This window comes from Callorhinchus milii, unplaced genomic scaffold, assembly GCF_018977255.1.
Source record: "Callorhinchus milii isolate IMCB2004 unplaced genomic scaffold, IMCB_Cmil_1.0 Scaffold2, whole genome shotgun sequence".
Lineage (NCBI taxonomy): Eukaryota > Metazoa > Chordata > Chondrichthyes > Chimaeriformes > Callorhinchidae > Callorhinchus > Callorhinchus milii.
In genome coordinates this window covers 97761294-97784247 of record NW_024704743.1, presented here as the reverse complement: position 1 = coordinate 97784247, position 22954 = coordinate 97761294, and the positions used below count along the sequence as shown (strand labels likewise).

General features: G+C 40.1%; 1 protein-coding gene and 1 non-coding gene across 4 annotated transcripts in view; one reads left to right on the top strand and one right to left on the bottom strand.

Moving 5' to 3' along the window:
• Window positions 1–1885: 1885 nt before the first annotated feature.
• trnav-cac lies at window positions 1886–1957 on the bottom strand. The gene has a single exon. It is a non-coding gene; the product is annotated as a tRNA-Val (tRNA).
• Window positions 1958–10952: 8995 nt separating this feature from the next.
• The window catches only part of LOC103183439 (protein EFR3 homolog A), a 103915-nt gene continuing 91913 nt past the window's right edge, over window positions 10953–22954 (top strand). For all 3 annotated transcript variants that reach the window (XM_042346808.1, XM_042346807.1, XM_042346806.1), the window contains exons 1-2: window positions 10953–11035; window positions 11286–11377. In XM_042346808.1, coding sequence (XP_042202742.1) covers window positions 11368–11377 — 10 coding nt within the window. In that variant the 5' untranslated portion in view covers window positions 10953–11035; window positions 11286–11367. The remainder of the gene's footprint in view (window positions 11036–11285; window positions 11378–22954) is intronic.

The window sequence follows — 22954 nt, the reverse complement described above, 5'->3', positions numbered from 1 at the left end:
ACTCCAGCGGTACCCCCAATATATACTCTGAGATATATGCCAGATTGTGCGTTAGGGAATGATGTGCCGGAGTCTTGCCAACCTTATACACCTTGGAAATTGGGTAAGCAGAATATGTCCCTCCAGAGAGACAGAGTGCACATGCCAATCAATATGTCTGGGATTTCCATGTATACATGGGATGCATGGTTCTCTCAGTTTGATTTGGATACTTCCTAAGAATGGGTTTCCGCATATATCAGACACGCGGCTGACCCCCCCCCCCCCCCCCCAAAAGTGATGTATTTTGTACTGCAATGGACGGAAATTGTTCTGTACATAGAAAATATTTGATGCAGTATTTGACTCGATGAAATTTGACATTGTTATGCATAAAGCACTTTTCATTTCTATTGTCTCACCCATTCTCTTTATATCCCATTTGTTTTGCTTGAGTTGTCACTGGTGCAGCAAGCCATCTCCTACAGATACAAAAATCAAGAGATCAGACTATGTATGAAGAGAATTACGTTAGGGATGACTCACTGCTTAAGGATGAGTTGACTTAAGCATCAATACACATAAATGTGTACATTCTTGCCACAATAAGACAGCCTGGATGATTGAAGTGTTGAGACCATCAAACTTTCAGCCTATGTTCAATTTGACGAGACTGGTCCTTGAATGTCATTTTTACTACTCAGTCATAATTTAAAAGAAATTTAATTTTCTATTGTTTTATTTAAAGATTTAAAAATAATCTTAAATTCAGTATTCAAATTTGAGACGTTTAGAAGACGTGAAAAACACTATATCAAAATGCAAGTATTATTATTATTGTCGTGTTGAATTTCCTCATTATCCAGCCATAATAAAGCATATCAGCACACAGCCTGATGAAACTCGGTTGTGTTTTGATAGATCAGTGTTTATATATTAGCTGTCTGCAGGATACTAATCTTTTTCTGGTTCAAAAACTAACAATTTTGTGGGCTTTTCGTCCACTTTACAGTATATTCTGTGACAAGCTTTGAGAAATCTTGAAGACGTAATAAGGCGCTATATCAAATGCAAGGATTATTATTATTACTAACAATCAGTTCTATATGTATAGAACTCTGTGTTTGAGCTCATAAACAAGCTTGACACTTCAATGCGGTGCTTAGGGTGTGTCACATTTTCAAAGGTACTGTTTTTTAGATGTAAACTAAGGTCCTGTCTTCCTCTCCAGGTAAACGATAAAGACCCCATGGCATAATTTGAAAATAGAAGGGAGTTTCTCCCAAAGTATTCGCCAACCATCAAACAGGTCAAATTGGTCGAGGCTGCTTCATGTGACATTGCTGTGTGCAAGTTAGCTGTTTCATTTGCCCACAAATGTAGTCACTACACTTTATAGAAGATCTTGTGAAGTGTTTTGTGACATAATAATAACAATCTTTGCATTTGATATAGCACCTTATCACATTGTTGAGACATCTCAAAGTGCTTCATAGAAATATGCTGTAAAGTGAATTGACTGTATATTTTGTGGGCAAACCTCGAAAATGCGATAAGGTACTATATCAAATGAAAGGATTTGACAAGAACTAATCGGTGCATAACTGAGAAACAAAATGCACCTGGACTGAGATTTCATTAGCAATCATAATAATAATAATCCTTGCATTTGATATAGCACTTTATCACATCTTTGAGACGCCTCAAAGTGCTTCACAGAATATACTGTAAGTGAATTGACTGTACATTTTGTGGGCGAAATGCGGCAGCCAATTGAGGACAGCAGTGTCCCACAAACTGTCTTGGATTGAAGCGACCAATTTATTATTATTATTTTTTTGAAGGAATTATTACCCCCGGTGCTAGTAAACAGAGCTGTGTGGAATAAGGAATCTTGCCCAACATTTAGCCCTGCTGGGAATTGAACCCAGGTCTCTTGCTTGTGAGGCAAGTGCTCTAACCATTGAGCTACAGGACTCCACATTCTGTTCTGATACAAAACAGTGTTACAGGGTACAACTAATGATAATTTCAGGTCTTGAACCAGGAGCTATATAACTAGGTAGCAGTTAATTGAATCTGATATGATTGCAGTACTATGGGCAATTAATGACAGAAATACAGTATTGCAGGGAAAACAGTTTGTAATATGACAATTATTACCAGTGATAATGAGCACAGCCTCCATTCGGTTTGGACTTTTCAGCACAATAAGAACTCTAGTTTGGGCATAAGGATTGCAACAACAACTTACACCTATATTGCACCCTCCATGCACGGTAGCGTCTCAGAGAGCTTAACAGTGCTGGAGCCTGACTCCGACTGCAGCTATCCTCATTAAAGCATAAAGTAAAGTTCCAGACTGAAATTTATTGGAAATGAATGTCTGACTAGTCTGTCTGATTAGAATAAAATTGAGTAATATGATAGACATAAATCACCATCAAATCTTCTTGAGTCTGCTGGACGTGATCAAAACAAAGCAGCAGATAAGAAGAGGCTGTAAAATACTGACTTCAAATAGCCTCAAAATATTGAAATTCTGTCAAGGCCACAGACAGAAAGGAGATTGATAAATTATGCTTCTTTCTACTGAAAAACGAACACTCACTTTGCATTTTAATGCCAGGACTGACTGATGTTTTCTAACTGTCTAAAATGTGGGCAGATGTATGCATGCAGTCTGATGTTTTCAAAGCAGTTGTATATATGAGAATGCAACTAACATGACAGACTGGCTACAGCATCCGTGCTAGTTGTCAAACAAGCAGGTGAAAACAGCCAGAATAAATTGCCTTTGAAACAAATGATGCATCTATGTCATTTTATTCATGAGCTCAATTATTTTTCACAGGAAAAGCTCATTTTAAAAGTGAAAGTTAAAAATGATTAGGGCAATGGAAATGAATATTGAGACGTGCATGCCTCAACCACAGTACAATATGACATTAAAAAGAAACAATATTACCATTTAGCTCAAATACTGAAATATCACTACTGACAAGGGCATGCTACAAAGACTTTTTATTCCCTGAGGGGCATAATTAAACACTGATGTATGCATATAAACAGGCCAACACAAAATACAGAGAATTATCCTGATTCAATCATAGTGGACAGGGGGAAATGTGACTGTCATCATTATTCATTTCATCAGCACATTATTAAATCTGCAAAGTAATTTCATGCAGTGCATGTGCGCATTCATCATGTCATCATTGTCTTTTCTGAGGATTCTCAGGTATAATTTGATCATCTGTAAAATGGGCATAAACCTGCAGCTAACAAATTCTTAAACACTCACTTAATGAATGAAACCAAATTGATGGTTTTGACAGCTTAATCCAGAAATGTCTGATCCCACTCCAGCTGCACCAATGCTTTAGCTCAACCAGTTGCTTTCCCTAAAGAAGTGAGCCAAAATTATCCGCGGCAAATATATTCCTTTTTTTCTCTTTGACGTTTTCCAATGGGGACTACATCCCAATATTCCCCTGGTTCTGAAGCTCCGTTGAGAAAAGTAGATGTAGTTCAGGAGAAAGTGATGACGAATTATTTATCTGCACTCTGAGCGTTCTATTTATCAAATGTTGGAGTTAGATATTCACTGTGGACAATTGTGGGGGAGGCCAAATAAAGCTGTTGAGAACTTGGTTAGTTATTGGCCAACAATCTTCCAAATTAATTGGTCATTTGCTGCAGGACCGTGTGTGAGATCTTAAATGTGCAAACCGTTGCCTCAGTCGCTGTTCTAGGCAATAATTGTTTATGAAGCACTTTGAGATTGAGATGTTTCGACCTGATAAGGCACAAGAAAAATGCAGGTTTAATCTTCTCTCTATTATTGAGGATTATGGGCAACATTCTGTAACTAACGTGGGACTTGGTGAAAGTGAGGATTATGTATATAGTGTTGTGAGCAGCAAGAGAACGGCACTGGAGTTATTTTAACCACATCATATGAGGCTAGTATATCATGATTGAAGGGGTGCAGGATAGTGAGCCCCAAGAGCACAGAGAGCATAGGAAATGTACTAGGTAGAGCAGAAAGTTGGTCTGCCACAATTAGAGTGAGCAAGTAGTAAAAGAGTGTCTAAAGAGGTTCAGGATTACGAAGGAGGTTTTGGCTGAGGTATGCCAGAAACATCTGCAAAGATAGTCAACTATCTAAAGTATATTATCAGCGATCACTGCAATCAGCTCTTATGCCACTAAGACCTTTCAGATACTGTATCTACAGAGAGATTCTCAGAAGTCAGCCATTTTGACACTTATCACCATATTAAGAAGGTAATTGAAGACTCCCATCACCATACATCCTGTTACATTCCCCTCAATAACCAACTGCAGTAAACCCTAACCCTGTATTTTTTTACTATGGTGAATTTTCAGGCTTCTTCAAAACAATCAGTTGTAATTCCACAATATGGTCCATAGTTAATGATGGTTATTGGTACACTTAAACCCTGGGTGGACAGACTAATGGGGAAGATCCGGTCAGCTAAGTGTCATTTCAATGTCAAAAGGTGCTATATTATATGCAAGAATTATTATTATTAATAATAAATCAAACTGGAAGCTGCCACTAATTAATCCTTCACTTATTGACATTATTGGCCTTCTCTTCCAATTTCATTGAAATTTCCACTGCCTCCGAGAACCTCTGTTTATGGTTCTGAAATATTTATTGTATATTTATTTAAGTCTATCCAGCATTCCATATTGACATATGATTATTTATTATGCTACTTGACAGAATAGCTGTTTTCACTTTTAAGGTACAGTGTCAATATTTACAGAGTTAGTGACCAATGTCTATATGAGTGTCACATTCATAATTCCTCTTCTTTTCATAACTCTTGCTGTTTTGTAATGAAAGTTTTCCGTTATGAAGCAGCTTGCAAATGAAAAATAAATGACTCATTCGTGTTCATGTAAGAGATTCACTGACAGAAGAATAATTCAGAGTAACTCTAAGAGCAAAACAATAATTCAAGGAAGTTTCTTTTCAGAAGCATTCTGAAATGATATTTGTTGTATGTACCTTTGATGAAAACCAATGTAAACATAAACTCAAAAACAGTCATAAACAATTAATAGTAAGTTCAGGATTTATTTTTCTCTTAATGTGTTGAATATTTGTGTTTAAACATCAGTGCAACTCTGGTTGAGGAAAAATACTGAGCTTATATGCAAGGATGTTGAGTAACATTGTTCAAATGAGATCTCCAAGGTACCTTGGGTGTCACTGCACATCTATTGATTTTAACTCAGTCTTCATACCACTGGGCTCAGTAACTCCTCCTAAACAGTTCTCTCAGTGATATCATTAGCATTCACTGTTCAGACGAAAATAGAATGCTGGTATTTTTCTAGCAGACCTTTAAAACTTTCAATAGGATCTGACACATGCAGACCTTTAATAGATTAAATTTCAAGCTTTCTATCTGCCTTCATGTTGTGCTTACGTGCACAGCCTCAGGTATTAAGAAATGTTATGAGCTGTTCCTAAAAATGTGCTCTCCCAGTAGACTGAGTGCTGCGATGTGTTTAAGAAATGTATTACCAGAAGTTACTGCAATTGTGGGAGAGAATGTTCAACAGCCTCAGACACTCACTGATCTAACCCGATAACCTTAGTAATTCTTTCATTCAATTCTTATAAATAATATAAAAAGTAAACTTGTAACTGAATTATTTGTGATAGCAAGCAAATGCATTTCATCAAAATAACAAACACCCCATTGCGAGGTTGTCTGTGTTCGGAATTGTTCCATAGTGAATTTAAGGGCTATGAAATCCTGCTGGAGCCTGACCTCATCACCCTGACAAAGAGAAGTTCATTGTTGAGCATGATAAGAACAAGCATTTCAACATTGAATCGATTCTCATGGGAATTCAAATTCTTGCAAAATGTCTGACTGCTTATTGAGATGTACAAAATTTTAAATGGGAGAAAGAAAACACAAAACAATGCGTTAGAAAGCATCCCTCCATCACAGCATTGAGTTGCTTTTTAAATGAATAAATAGCTTGACTTGAGTACAGAATACAAGTCTCTCACTCACTCAAAACCTTAGGCAAGTTTTCTTACTCCACACACACGCCTCTGTTTACCTCGCAGTAAGTCGGAACCCAGTTGTTAATCGATTGGCAGATCGCTTTTCCTGGAGGTAATAATCCTTTCAAAAATAAACAAATAAATAAAAATAATAATTTGGTCACTCGATCTACGACTGTTGGTGAGACACTGCTGTGGGCAAATTGGCTGTCGTGTTTGGCTCACAAAATACACAGCCTTTGACATTTTATAGTATATTCTGTGAAACGATTTTAGGTGGCTCAAAAAGACACCATAAGGCGTTATAACAAATGCAAGGATTATTATTACTATTATCAAGACAGTAGAACAAGAGGACACACGTTTGGGTTCCAAGGGCAATTTTAGAACAGACACCATGTAGGATTTCTTTATCCAGAGACTAACTATTACCAGTACAGATTGCCAGGAAGGGTAGTTGAGGGTAGGGCACTGGACTCATTTAAAAAATAGCTTGGTGCTATTATGGGAGAACGGTAGCCTGGGTATTCTGGAAGGATGAGATTAAATGGGCCAGAGGGCCTTCTTCATCCAAACAAATCTTGTGACCCATACAGAAAAGGAAGTTTCCAAATAAATCTGTGTTAAGTTGGCTGATCTTTGCCAGAACGTTGGAGGGGCATTACAAGATGTCGCAGGGAACAAAGGAAAAGATCAGTACAGGGTCCGTTCCTGTTGCTGCTCCTGGAATCTGTGTGGACCCTATGGGGACAAAAGTTCCTCTTCCCACAAAACGCAGTGACTTTAACAATTTATTGGGATTTCGTGGTGTAAGGGTACATTGTGAAAATTATACATATAACGGCTAAAGGATTCTCCTACGCATACAACCACACACATCTTCCTGAGTAAGGCCAGAATTGTGTTTTGTGTATGATGCTCTCCTCATCAAATGAATGGTGGCATTCACTATCCAGTCTGAAAGGTGAAGAATGGGCATTTAGATGAGGCTCTAGTGGGCTGCCGCATGAGTTACTTTCTTTCAGATGAACACAGGATAAAATAAATGTTACTTTTTAATTGACTGTTTCACTTGCCATGGTATATATCTGTGCAACTGATCAATGACAGAAACGTGTTTTAAAAGTTACTTGTTAGTATTATGTTAAACTTATTTTAACCAACAACCTACATTAACATTTTGACAAAATCCTGTTGATTAACCATTACTCCGAATGCACTATTCACGAAAGAGAATAAAATGCACAATTGATATAGACAGTGGGTAACGTGATTGTGACATTTTTCTACACATCTGGAGGATGTCTCAAAGTGGTTCACAGGATTTTTGTAAAGCGTAGTGAATGTAGATTTTGTGAGTGAACACAGCTGTCAATTTGCACACATTGATGTCCCCAAAACAGCCAACAACAACAACAAAAACTTGCATTTATATAGCGCCCTTCACGCGGGGTAGGGTCCCGAAGAGCTTATAAAATGGATTACCCAGGAAATTGTTGGCTAGGACATCAGAAGGAACTCCACCAGAACAGGCAGATGAGACCTTGATTTAACGTTTCACTCGAAGGAATGCGCCTCTGACAATGCAACATACTCCTAGGATTATATAGGAATGTCAACCTGGACTGTATGAGTTCCTGATGAAAGGCTTGATCCCACAGCCTTCTGATTTAGAGGTAATAGTGCTACCAACTGATCTGGGCTAGAAACAAGAAATTCTTATTGATAAACATTAAACATCCAAAAATCAAGTCGTTATTAAATTTAGTTTAATCTAACGTGGACTCTGTTCACCACTGTCTATTACCATCCAGGTTTTACCATTCCACATCTTTTAGCTGTAACAGCCCATTACAATCCATCAATGTGTCATACTGCTGTTTATTCAGACTTCTCTGTACGGTTGGCAATAATCTGTTTTGATAAATATTCAGTATTCAAAGTGGTGTAACGTGGCACTTTTCTAATCTTTACTCTTCTAAATTTAATAAGACTGTCCTGGAAACTTATAGACTATCTGTGCAATAAATACTTAATAACATATATATAAGAATATTTGCCTTTATAAAAACAAATTGCTTTATGCCCTCCTCTAGTTTTCTCCCCAGCCACCCACCAACTGTGGATGAGAGTGTGGGAGGACAATCTGTTCTCAGGCATTTGCCAACATTGCTCTCCACGAGTCTCCAGGTTTTATTCCGGAATAAATATGCAAGATTCTGCTATAAATTTTAACTCCTTTTCTGTGCAGAAATGCCTACAGTTCATTGAATTTCTCCCATAAGCAACACAATTCAAATCAGGAACTCAATATGTGGCGGACTGAATCTGAACCCTGCTATTCCATGCAAGCTCATACAAAAAACCCCATCCATGCATTTCGATAAAGCACCTTTCATGTCGGGAGGAAGTCTCAAAACGCTGCTCAGGATTTACTCTAAAGCGTAGTGATTATATATTTTGTAGGTGAAGGAGGCAGCCAACTTGCATACAGTAAAGCCCACAAATAACCATGAAGTAAATTGCCAATTTTATCTGCGGGATTATCAGTCAGGGTAACGGGAGGACACCATAGTATCATGAGATCTTTAACATCCACCTGAGTATGCAGACAGGATCTTGGTTTGATGCCTCACCCAAATGATAACATTGTCAACAATGAAGTGCACCCCCAATACTCCAGCCTCAACCATAAGGTGAGAGTGCTACCAACTGAGCTAGGCTGCCACACAAATGCTGAAACAGAATATTTCTCAATGCAAACCTTATCCAACTGCTTCATATATAACAATGATTCTAATATCATGTTGGTCATGTCCTTTGGTCCCTACCACTTTGTGTGGCATGGAGAAACACCAGGCATCATGTCTGCAGTAACTGTCAATATGAACTACTGTCAAACTCCAACAGGAATGATCTGGAAAAATGAACACTTATTTGTGTGTATGGTAAAAAAAATGTCTGTCCGCAGTATTTCAGGGCATTGCTGATGACAGCACAGCCAGCCTGGCTCATCAGCAGGACCTGGAAGAGCAGACCAGCCACTAGGGGTAGTGAGTCATTCCATTCAGCTCCTGTTAATCCTGCAAGCCATAGCCTTAACAGGTAGGGTGGTCCTAGCTGGACAAGCAGTGGGAAAGCTTGCTGGACAGGAATATCAATGGTCAGCTATACTGTTTTAGCTGGTTAGACTCCAGCAGTACCCAACGCACACACTGGGGTCCCCAAGCCTTGGCTCTTGCCAACCTACGCCAAATAAAAACTTTCCAGAATTAGGTAAGCAGGATGGGTCCCTCCAGAGAGAGAGTGCGTATTCTATTCCAACAATCTATCTCTGGGATTTCCATGTGTAGGTGGGATGCATGGAAATCTCCTCTTAATCATAGTGATGAGTTTCCGCTATGTCAGACACCCGCCTGACCAAAAGAAAATTAAAAAAGTGCTTAGGAAGAGATAGTAATATCCTCTTGAACTGCAGATGAGTGAACAAACAACTTAACTTCACTTGTGATTCACTTCACCACCTGAATCCCTTGAGCATTTTAAAGCCTTACAACCACACCCAGTGTTACCATTTAGATTAAGAAATTCCTTCTTGCAACAGACCCAAACAAAATAAATGAAGAGGAAACAAACAAATGAAGAAGTGAATCAGTTGATACAGGAACAAGTTTTTAATGTCCTCCCACCTTCACAATTCAGTTTTCACAACACAAAATCTCATTTACTGAAACTATACAAGACTGTATTTCTTTCACTATTTTCTATTGCAAAATAAAACAATAATATTGGAGGGATTTGTTGCAACAACAAGTTGCATTTATATAGCACGCATAGACCACCCAACAGCCCCGAAGCCCAACGCCGAGCTGGGGGTTGGTGATCTTAAGTACGGTCGAAGAGGAAGGTTTCGGGCGTGGTCTGAAAGTGGGGAAGCATTGAGGGAGGGAGTTCCAAAATTTTGTAGAGTGGCTGAAATGGCTGAAAGCATGGCTGTTGATGGTGGAGTGGAGGGGATGAGAGACAAGCAGGAGGCAGCCGAGCGGAAGCGGCAAGTGGTGGAGTGGGGAGTGAGGAGGTTGGAGAAGTAGGGAGGTGCCAGGGCATAAAGGGAAAGAAACAAATTACCAATTTTATTTGGGGGATTCCTGGCCAGGACACCGGGCGAAACTCCCTTCTCTTTTCGAATAATGCCGTGAGATCTTTTGTGGCCGCCTCAACAGGCGGACGGGACCTCGGTTTAACGTCTCAACTGAAGGATGGGACCTCCAACAATGAAACACACCCGCAGCATTGCATTGGAGTGTCGGCTTAGTCTATGCGAGCTCAAGTCCCGATGTGGGGCTTGAACCCACACCCACGGACTCAAGAGTGAGCTACAAACTGAGCCAGACTGACACGGATTATTATAAAAATGAAGTGATAATTACTCAGCCCTTGGTTTTGGGAGAAGTTCAATTAGAAGCTCGATCATACAGCGGCTACACGTCGCGACCAAAAGTTTCAATCAAGTGTGAGCTGATTTATTTTGTACCGAAATGGCGATGGAAATACGTTGGAAGGGCCTGAGAGGTGTCCGAGGGGCCCTGGCGGGCTCCGCGAGGAGGGGCTTTTTGGCGGTTGTTCCTACCCGCGCCTCGGAGGTGTGGCAACCCCCGGCGTCTGCGTGACGTTGCTGAGCGCAAGTTGGCCCCCGGGTTCACCCGCAAAACACAGTCACTACACCTCATCCAGTGAGGCGTCGCGAGACGTCGTCCCGACAGGAACGAGGCCGCACATCAAATGTAAGGATTATTATTATTATTATTATCATTATTATTCTTGGTCTGATACCCGCCGCTGGTGTGTGACCCCCGGGGGGGGGGGGGGGTCAGGCAAAACAGGAAGTGCCGCCGCGGTGGCCGGAAGCAGTTGATGACTTCCTGGAGCCGCAGCCGATCGTTTCCAACGGCTGAAAGTTACACGGACGGGAGGAGCCGCCAGACAGGGCCTCAGGTACACACCCGCCGCCGAGCGGGGCCGGGGCTGGGGCCGGGCCGGGCCGGGCCGGGGGGCGCTCGGGTCGGGTGGGTGGGTGGGTGGGAGCTCAGGCCGGGGACCAGCGGCTGTGGTTAGCCGGGGGCCGGCGCTGGGATGACTGGCGGCCCGGCGCTGCCCGGCGCTGCCCGGCGCTGCCCCTGTCAGGCTGGAGCCGGGTCTGGGGTGAGGTGACTCTGGACTTCACTGTGTATTCCTGTCTCTGCAGAGCGATGGGATGGTGTGTGTAACTTGGCTGTGACGGTGAGACAGACACCCACCCCCTGAGCCGAGGCCGAGCAGCAGAGAGGATGCCGGCAGGTAAGCACCGAGGCCCTGACAGTCAGCTCTGCACCTGCACCCGGCACCGCGCCTCCCAACAGCACCAACAACAGCCAATTACATTTTGTAGCGCCTTTCACGTCGGGACGATGACCCAAGGCGCTGGTCCTTTCTGCCCGTTACCCTTGCAAGAAGGGTGTGTGTGTGTGTGTGTGCGCGTGTGACATCCCGGTCTAATTTGTGTTATTTCTTATAACTGGATTCCACTTTTCTGCCCGGGGAGGGAGGGGTGGGGGGGCAATCGGGTCTAATTTGTGTTATTTCGTACAACTGGATTCCTTTTCCAAGCTGGCCAAATGGGGTTTAGGGGGGTGACCAGATGCCCACGTCGCGACCTCTGTCACATCGTGATCTTTCAGAATGGGGTTCGTGCAAATCGACAGAAATTCTGAATTGGATTCCTTGTTAAACATTGCATCTTATTACATTGAATGTTTCAAAGCTGTAATAATTGTGTATGAACGGCATGAACACAATCGGCTTCTATGCTGCCCACGGTACTGAGACTGCCCTGGTCAAAGTCGCAAATGACATTCGTTCCCTCTTTCTGCCTCCTTGTCTTTCTTGACCTCTCCACTGCCTTTGATACTGTCGATCATTCGATTTTTCTCCACCACCTTTCTGACCATGAAAGTGGAGCTGAGAGGAACATGTCCATATAATTCTTGCCTATCCCAAAGTCACTATATCTGCCAAAGGCTTCTCCTCCCGCTCTCATGATGTCATGTGCAGCATTCCTCAGGGCTGTACCCTCAGTCCTCTCGTGAATATCTACATAGTCCCGCTCGGCGATGTCATCCGCAGGCATGGGGTAACTTCCACATGTATGCAGATGACACTCAACCTAATCTCTCTGCCTCCACCATTGATTCCAGGACCATTGCTGTTCTGACTAATTACTGTCAGACACCAAGTCCTGGAATAGAGCTAACTTTCTTGAGTTGAATGTCGACAAGACAGAGGCTCATCTGTTGGTTCCCTCCAGCACCTTCTCACCTCAGACACTGACAGCATCACCATCCATGGATGCAGAACTCCACCTCCCGCAGCCAGTGCAGAACTTCAGTGTCTTGTTTGACTCTCAACTATCCTTTAAACAACTGTGCCTTGAACCCTTCAGCCTTCCCCCACCTCCGTAACATTGCCCACCTATGCCATTTCCTCTCCCCTCGGGCAGCCTAGATCCTTTTCCATGCTTTTATCATGTCCAGGGTTGACAACGACAATCATCTGCTTCCTGGACTTCCCATCTCTTCCTTCCACAAGCTGTAGGTTATTTAGAACTCTGTAGCTGATATACTTTCCTGCACTGTGCTCTGCAAGCCTATTACCCCTATCATTGCCCGGGTCCACTCGCTCCCCATACCCCCCTAGATCCTTATTCTCACTTCTAAATCCCTCCACAGTCTTGCCCTACCCTGCCTCTGTGACCTAAAACTACTAACCTCTCCGCTCCACAGGCACCCACCTGCTTCACGACCAGCTTTCATCATCTTCCCACACTCTACGCTCTTTGGCTTCCACCTCATCCAAATCCAACCCCCAGCTCAGGTGCAGACCTTTAACTGTTCCTTAGGATGCCCTCCCGATATGAAAGGCACTCTAATTACAATTTATAATTGTAGTAATAATAATAGTAATGCATACAATTTATAATTGTAGTAATAATAACAGTAATGCTTACATTTGATGTCACTTTATTGAGATGTCTCAAAGGACACTGGAAGAAGTTCCCTTCTCTTTTCGAATAATGCCATGGGAATAGTGCTATTTCAGAATTAATGAGATTTTCGATGTGGAACAGTAGGTTATTAATACATTACTGTATACTAGATCATTAACACTGATTTTTTTTGAGCCACTTATATACATACAATGATACAAGCATAGCTCTACACTCATGAGTATCTATCTATAAGATAACACATGTACCCATATATTGTTTCCAATTCTCCAGATCCACCAACGCCTTGAATTTGTAAGAAACGTTGGTTGGACAAAAAAAATCGCTGAACTGGTTCAGTAGTTTCATCAGGGTTTCTTACGTAACAGATACTGCATTTCGAAGTATTTCCTTGTATGAGGCGCTTTGAAACAGTATTTTGAAGCATTATTATCTCAACACTGTTGAAATGCTTTCATGCCAGGAAAACCCTACCAGCCAGATGTATTTTTGTCTAAACCCGTTCTTGTTCTGAATTCATCCATTTGTACTTTTTATCCTGTTACAGCTTCCACAATCTTACTGATTCAACTGATTACATTAGGGTTAGGGTCATTGTCACTACACTTTACCGTAAATCCTGTGAAACAAAATAGTAATAGCAATGTAAATAAAATAATATAAATAAGTATTAACAATATAAATAAAATAATATTTGTGCTGTTCACATTGGATTTCTAGAATCACATGCAAGGATATTATCATTAGTATTATTATAAATGATCAATCTAAATAATAGTTATCCCATAGATTTAAACAAAATATATTTCTTTCACACATATGTTTGTTAGGCCTGTTACTTTTGTGAATATGGCTGGTCACTGATTAAAATATTACCATGAAAGTATCCAGTCTAATGTTCAGACATTAAGCCTCATTACAAGTGAATTCAGGAGACGTTTTGGATTCAATTTGAGCTGGGCTAGACATGGGAAAGGGGGTATGTCTCAGTGCCTTTAAAATGTTGATTTTGAAAAGAGAGACCAGTGTAATGCAGAGTATTACCTATGATTTAAATAAATTGTGATTTGCCGCATTCATTGTGAAGAAGTGGAAAAAAGCTAAACTAAATTAGCTTATTTTGAGATTTCATGTATAAGTTTGGGTCCAGTCGCTGAAGGCTTGGCCACCAATTGCGAGAGGGAGGGATGGAGTGGGTAAGAAAGAGCAGCAGGCCTGAATTTGTCAGCAGGGGAAAGAGGAGAATGAGGCTGGAAAAGTTTCCAGAGGTAGAGAGAAGCCTAGGGCATGCAGGAATTTATAGATGAGTATGAAGGTTTGAAGTTTTTCCACTAGGACTTGGGAAGACAGTGGCGTTTGGCAAGGACGATTTACAGACTTGCAAAGCTTAGTGTGGGTAAAGATGGACTTTCAGTATATGCTGATACAGCCTGTCTTCTTCTTAACGTTGAACCTGATATCACAACTTTTTTTTCCTTACTTTGTACTCACTGTCCAGTATTTTTGCAGGTAATTTGATTTCTATGATCTAAATCACAACTTGGCAATTTATGATTTGCTTTCGCAATTGATTCTGTTTCGAATTGACCTATTCATCTACCAACAGTGTTAGTGGAAGCAAAGTGTATATAGTACTTTTTTACTGTTTGAAATACTTTCTCCATTAGAAAATCATATCTTTCCAAAATTATTGCACCTTTTATGTTGTACCTTGTTGTTTCAAGGGTCAGTTAGAGACTTGCACAACCTTGGCAGCCTCCCTACTCTAAATGTTATGGCTCGTGTGTGCTACATTATTTAATTTTTGTTATGATTTATACGTACAGTATACATAATAAATATGCGCAATGTGTGTAAATATCCACTGCATATACAAAAGTCAAGTGTACCAGACAACCAAGTCCAAGAGACTGGCAGAAAAAATTTGATAAAGGCATTAGAACAAAGGAATCTCCACGACCACTCGTCCAATACCCAAGTTGTCAATTCACTGCAGTATAGTAATTCAGAGAAGGAACCCATTACCTTTTGAAAATCGAGTGGTCAGTGCTTCCAAGTACCACTCAAGACAAATTTGAGATTGTGGATCTACTTTGCCCCCATTGGGGGTTTGGACATCATCAGTTTCACATACATATATATAAATAATCTCCTGTATATTAAAATACGTCTGTGAAAAAGTGACCTGAATTGTGATATATCTCATTAGAAAGGGAGCAATAGATGAAGTTCTCAGTCTTATTTTCCAAAATTAATCATCAAGGCAAATTTAGGCCACGTGCTGCATTATGGTCAGCTTTGAACCACACTTAATTATGCAATTATTAATTATTGCATAATTACAGTTATTTGGGGACAAGAATTTCAGATCAGCTTGAAATCCTTAATGTCTCGGGAATGCTCAAAAGCCTCCAAACATTCAGAGCAGCTTTTTCTTTTAAATGGCTCTTTAAACTCATATTCAAGACTGATGCATTCTAAAGCTATAGTGGGGAGTGCTCCATTGCTAGGATGTTGACTTTCAGATGAAACATTCAACTGAGGTCCCATCTACCTGTTTTCCAAATGGATCTTAGAATCATAGAATCAAACAGCACAGAAAGAGGCCATTCAGCCTGTCTGTGTCTGTGCCGGCTACAAAAAGAGCAATCCAACTCAATCCCACTGGCCCTCTTTCTCTCCTTAGCCCTGCAATCCTGTCCTCCCCAAATACCCATCCACTTCTCTCTTAAAAGTTGTTATTGAATCAGCTTCCATTACCCTTTCTGGTAATGCATTCCAGCTCCAAACAACTCGCTGGGTGAAAAATGTTTTCCTAACTTCCCCTCTGTTTCTTTTAACAACTAACTTAAATCGTGTCCTCGGGTTACTGACCCACATGCCAGTGGAAACAGTTTTTCCTGATTCAACCTATCAAATCCTCTCATGATCTTGAAAACCTTTATTAAATCCCCTCTTAGTCTTCTCTGCTCTAGGGAGAATAATCCTACTTTCGCTAACCTCTCCTCATAACTAAGGTCCTTCATTCCTGGTACCATCCTGGTAAACCTCCTTTGCACCCTCTCCAATGCCCTTAACATCTTTCCTAAAGTGCGGTGCCCAGAACTGAACGCAGGCCTAACCACCAGCATTTTACAAATATTCAACATAGTCTCCTGACTTTTGAATTCTATGCCCCTATTTATAAAACCTAGTATCCCGTATGCTTTTTTAACAGATGGATCTTAAGATCTTAAAAAGAGAAGAGAGTTTCTCCCAGTCCCCGGTCATCAATTCACTAGATTAATTGCTCATTCATCTCATGGGTGTTTGTGGAACCTTGCTGTTCATAAATGCCTGCCACATTTGCCTATAAAAACAGTTACTTACCAATATTTACCAACATTTACTGAAAAGTGGTTAGAAGCTTTTCAATATGATCAGTTGCAGTAAACATTTAATTTAAAAAAATTCTTCTTTCCAATTTTGTATTGATTTTTCTCGTATTTTTTCTTGCTCTTTTGCTTTGCTATATTTTCTTCTGCTTTCTTTTAAAACACAGCTACGTGTTGCTGAAGTCAGTATCCAATAACAGTCCTTAGAGAATTAGAGATCAAGGTGGAAAATTTAATCTAATACTTATACTTCTGCATTACCAAAGTTCTAGCCCCTACTGGTTTAAACTCTTCAAACAAAAAGTGTGAACATTTACAGATATTGCAAAAGTAACCTTGCTGGTTTTGATCCTGCAAGATAGTAGAAATGTCTGGAAATATGGCTGATGGGATGGGTGCAAGCTCGTTCAAATCACCTTCCTTTGCATTCGATTTATAATTTTCAAGTTGTAGAAGATGTTTGTAGAAAAAAAGTTTTTTGGCAGTGGAAATGCCTTTCAAAATTAATTACTGATCGTGCTTTGTATCTGAAGATGTCCAGTCCTACCTTATTTGTGGGTTCATTTGTAGTTTATTCTGCTTCACGTTGATGTTCGTGTCGAGCTTCAGCATGAATGCAAGCCTTACCTGATGGCATTTTGTCATTGCAAGATTTGTGTCATGGAAACTCCAGCATTGAAGGTGTCTATTCAACCCCTCCTCCCAGCTTTCCTCCTCTACAATGATTTACTTCAAACTCTGTTTTCCTGATCATTTTTATAGAATCATAGATGATAAAATGTCATAGAAATTGCTGATTGATTCAATAAGCGTGTGCTTGTGTTCACTTTGAAAAGTCTTACTTCTCACGTATTTTAATGCGAGTCACATAAAAATAAAATATTTAAACTAAAATGAGCAAGGGACAATTTCGATGACTGAAATTTGACCGGCCTGCTGAAGGGATGTAAAAACATGATATTGTCTGATTAATGTGTTTCAAAGTTTGTAGCACTGAACAGGAATTTCATTGTTTTCCCACTGGGCCCTTCTATATGTTTGACCTCAGAACATAATGATTCATCTCTTGATCACTTACTTTATATTACAGTGATTACTTTTTGTGGTTTGTTTTTTGGCATGTGCTCAGCTCTTGAGATGGGAGCAAATGCTTTTCTATACTTCCATATTGCAGCATAATTATTTAATCTCACCCCTTCTTTTTCTGCTTAAAACCTTTTGTAATCTTTGTATGGGTTAACTTTACAGTTAGGAGAATGGCAAAGATGTTATGTGATGCAGTACAATTATGTCAAACCTAGAAAATTTGGATCTTATAGTTAGCCTAAAGGGAACTGTGGTTATTTATTCATTTAATTGGCCTACGTCTAAAGCCATTACTGTCTTGCTGTGCTAATATACGTATTTTGCTCCGTTGCTCTGGACATTCTGTGACTTTGGAAAGGTTGTGGTACTCTTATTTGGGGCAAATTGACAACAACACTGGTCTGGACTTGATCAAAATGAATCTGCTCCATTCTTATTTGAGCTTTTTTGAGTTGGAGTTCAGGGCTGATGACTTTTTCTTGTGTACGGTGATTGCAGAGTTTTCATTATAATAATCCTTGCATTTGATATAGTGCTTTTCATGTCTTCTAGACATCTCAGTCGCTTCACAGAATATACTGTAAAGTGAATCGATTGTATATTTGTGGGCAAAATGCGGCAGCCAATTGTGCACAGCAGTGTTCCATAAACAGTCATGGATTGAAGTGACCAATTTTATTATTGTGTTTTTTTTTCTTGAGGGATTATTATCAGGCATGTGGAGTAAGGAAACTTGCCTAAGGTTTCTCCCTGCCGGGAATTGAACCCAGGTCTCTCACTTGCAAGGCGAGTGCTCTAACCACTGAACTACAGAACTCTTCATTGTATTTGATGTAAATCGTTTATCCATTAAATCATTTCTCTGGCTCCATTGCTTGTTTTGGACTAATCAGATACGGCTGTGTGTGAGGATAAAAACGTTTACAAATGAAAATAGAAATTGACAGCGGGTAATGAAGAGCTGGGAAGGATCATGGTTTGTTGCATCTGCTTTGACAACTGACCTTCCAAATCTAAGCAAGTATTTCTGTGCACCATGTGCCAGAAGTTGAGGAATTTGTGGAATGCAAGGCTTTAGAGATTGTTTAGATTAATCCTCTTATCACCACAAATGAAAATGAATGAAATGCTTTATTTCTGCAAGTACGCTACAGAAACACTAAAATAATTTCTTTAACCCGTGTGTTTTTTGTATTGTCACCAACTTTCAAGTAAGACGCTAAGAGAACATGAATGTATTTAATAGAAGACCCAACAGTGCAATTACGAGCATGAATACCGTTTATTATTCCATCCACTTTTGAGATTCCCAGACATAATTGGATGGCTCTAATTGTTTATCTTAGTGGTGATCAATATGGGATCTGGCTCTGTTGCTGTGGATAGTGCAGTTCTGTTGGAACACGATTGTTGGGATACACAAAATTCGAACCAGCAAGATCTCAACGTGATAAAGCTATATGTCAAATGCAAGGACTATTATTCTAGTCAGGTGCGATTGCATGTTTCACTGTGCATGTCACCTGGCGTGTTCCCTGCACACTGGCTGGTTCCTGTACTAAAAGGTTGAATCCAGGTCTTCAGGTCTTTCGCTCTTACTTCCTGTTTCATGTCCAAAGTAGACGTGATGCTGGTGCCAACCTAATAATCTGAAGTTGGCCATGTCGGCACAATCGCCAAACCGGTTCACACTTGTGCAGTGAAAGGGATCAACAGTAAAACCAGGTTTATAACCCAAAACCAGAAATCTTGAAGATTTCTGACTAGGACATCAGGAGAAAATTCTTTTTGAATTGGCATAGGGATTGTCACATCCCCGTTCTGTCAGCACTGCACCGGAGTGCCAACCTACATTCTGAGCATAAATTCCAATATAGTGCTACCAACCGAGCCAAACAGATTAAGCCTCATTGTGATGCAGAATACAAGGAGCTTTGCTCTGAATTTGCCATTCCTGTGCCTGTACTGGGAGTGTTTAGTACTGGTTTAGGTTACCCAGGGTTTATTTGCACTGAGATCCCTCATCTGGTTTTGCACAGAAAACCTTTTTTAAAAAAAGGTTATAGCTACAAATATAATTTGTATAAATATATTGTTATATTGTGGCTACAAGAAAAAAAAAACAACTGTGTGGACCGTCTAACACTGTTGGGGAAATAGATTTCTCGTTGAAATATAAAGTAATTCCACCAATCACCCAAACATTATGTGCCCGTATACAACATTTCACATCCACAATCCGCTGCTTTACATGAATTAACATTACCAAGGTCTGAGCATCTTAGGAGCCTTTGCATACCATGCAGTCTTTGATCATTTTGTACTTTTCTTTGTAACCATTAATCCCATTCCTAAGCACATATTTATCCAAATGTTTTGTAATGGTTTCTAATAATAATAATAATAATCCTTGCATTTGATATAGCGCTTTTCACGTCAGGAGGACGTCCCAAAGCGCTTCACAGAATAGACTGTAAAGTGAATTGACTGTATATTTGTGGGCGACCGCGGCAGCCAATTGCGCACAGCAGCGTCCCACAAACAGTCGTGGATTGAAAATGGCCAATTTATTATTGTTTTTGTTTTTTGGAGGGGTTATAATTAGGCGTGTGGAGTAAGGAAACTTGCCCAAGGTTTCGCCCTCTGCCTGGAATTGAACTCAGGTCTCTCGCTTGCAAAGCGAGTGCTCTAACCACTGAGCTACAGGACTCCACTTCTATTCACACAGCAGCTAATTACTTTCAGTTAGAAGTCTATCCTGCAATATTCAATACATTTTCTTCTTAAAGCATTTTAATTTTTTTTAACCACTATAAGTTTGAGCTCACAGTTAAAGTCAATTAACTGGTCTGTTTATATCCTTATCCCGTCTTCTCAGCACTTCTTAATCATGGATTGTTTAATTTTTAATTGAGCTTTATATTTTTCCATTAGATTTACTATGAGTTTTGATTAGGTAAAGTAAGTGTCCAAGAACTGAATAGCGTGTCTCAGCTTGCATTTGACTTGAGGACTGCTTGAGGGTGGGTTCTCAACTAGCATGAAATTGCTGTTTTCTGAATGTACCTGCTCACTTACAGGAATTACAGCACTGATAACATGAAATTACTAGAATTTGTTCATTCTGACTTAATATTTTTTGTCTAACTGGAAATTGACTTCTTATTCTCAAGGTCTGGATTAGTTAACAGTGTGCTCCCTGGTGGCTCCCAAAGTAGATGAAGGAAAGAGCTTGAATTTTCAAAGTCGCTTACCATGTCAGTATATCAAAGTGCATCACATGTAATAACTATCAAATTAGTGACTGTTTTTGTAGGAAAATACAACAGGCATTTGCACACAGTGATGGCTTAAAAAATAGCTATGAAGTCAGTGGCAAATTAATCTGGGGGTTTGTTGGCCAGGATATTGGGCGACAGTCCCTTGTCTTTATTGAGCACTATCATGGGATATTTAAGATATAATAATCCTTGCATTTGATTTAGCATTTTTCATGTCTTCTAGATGTCTCAAAGCATTTCACAGAATCTACTGTAAAGTGAATTGACTGTATATTTTGGGGGCGAAATGCGGCAGCCAATTGCGCACAGCAGTGTCCCACAAACATTCGGGGATTTAGTGACCAAATTATTATTTTTTTTCTTGAGGAATTATTATCAGGTGTGTGGAGTAAGGAAACTTGTCCAAGGTTTTGCCCTGCCGGGAATTGAACCTAGGTCTCTCGCTTGCGAGGCAAGTGCTCTAAATGGCAGTAGGGACTTCAGTTTAATATGTACAGCATGGAAATAGGCCACTCAGCCCAACCAGTCCGTGCCGGTGTTTATACTTCACACAAATATTTTAACCACTCCTTACCCTCTCCCATACTCTTCTATTCCCCTCACCCTCACGTAAGGTCTACCTCCTCTTTAATGTACCTATGCTATCTGATTCAACCACTGCTTCAGGCAGTGTGTCCACAATCTCACTACAATTTGCTTGAAGTAGTTCCTCCTAAATTCTCTTTTAGATCCTCTACTTAACGTTATGGTAATTTTTTTTTTACAGATCCATTTTGTTTTTTTTGCACGAATGTAATAATATTCTGACTTGAGGAATTTTCAAGCTCTCTGAGACGCTAGCCTGCATGGAGAGTGCTATATAAGTGCAAGTTGTTGTTATAGTTGTTGATTGTATATCTCCTGGGTCATTGCTTAGGCTTGTGATAGAGCATAGTTTGCCAAATTTAAATACAGTTCTGCAGTTTCCAGGAGGATACATTGAGAATGACATGGCTGATGTGGCTACAAATGAATAAAAATGTAAATGTGTTGAAGATTTCTCCATTTCTATTTTCTGTCTCATTGCTGGTTTGAAAGTACAGTAACCTTTGAGACTTAAATCACTGTTATGTCAAACAGCCTTTTTAGCAAATTTCTGGAGGAAATACTTAATTACTATATGTTTCAACTGCTCCATTTTATGGGTTACATTTCCATTTCAGTTATCAAAATGCAAAAAATAATTACTACACAGAAAAGAGTTTTCACATCCAGAGTGCAATGTTTGTGTAGAGACCAGTTGCACAGTTCAAAGCTTTTGCATGCAGTGTGCACTCCCTGGGTGCTGGATGGATGGTGGAGGTTGTGCTGGTAGAGCATTTTTGTAGTGTCTTAGTGTGTTGAAATGTATCAAAGCGGTTTACAAGAAACCACTTTCGAGCCATTCGGTGAATGAGCAATTAATCTGGAGGGTAAACCATTGGCTGGGAGAAATGTCCTTCTATTGTTAAATATTGGTGTGCATTCTTGAACATCCACCCAAAAGACCCCACAACTTTCTGACCAAGGTGAGAATGTCATTTTTACTGAGCCAAGCTAAAGCACAAAATAGAAGGAGGCCCATCAAATCTTTGCTCTTGCTTGCTTCGCCATTCGTGCTAACTACTCCCAATATAAATTCTCTGCACTCTGACATAATGCCTTTTGGCATATCAACCTAGTAATTATATCATATTGTGNTTTTTTCATGCTGTCCCTTCTCTTTTACCTCATTTAGAAAAAATTGGGAGCATGGAATGTGAACAATTAAATGGGTCTCAGCTTGGCTCAGTTTATAGCAATCCGCCAGGCAGGAGATTGGGGGTTTTAACCCCCACATTTTAATTTCAGCTCATGGTCCACGGAAGAGCGACACTGAAGAAGCATTACATTTTTGCTGTAACATTAAAACTGAGACATCTATGCCTGGATGATAACAATTCTATGATGCCGATTGAAAAGAGAAAGATAGGAATTGATGCACAACAATGACCTTCTCATCAATTGCCCTGGCCAAAAATCCCCCCGATTAATTGTTAATTTACCTTGAGGGACCTTCCTGTGATCAAAATGACGACTGGAGATGTTTGCCTGCAATAAGTCACTACATTTG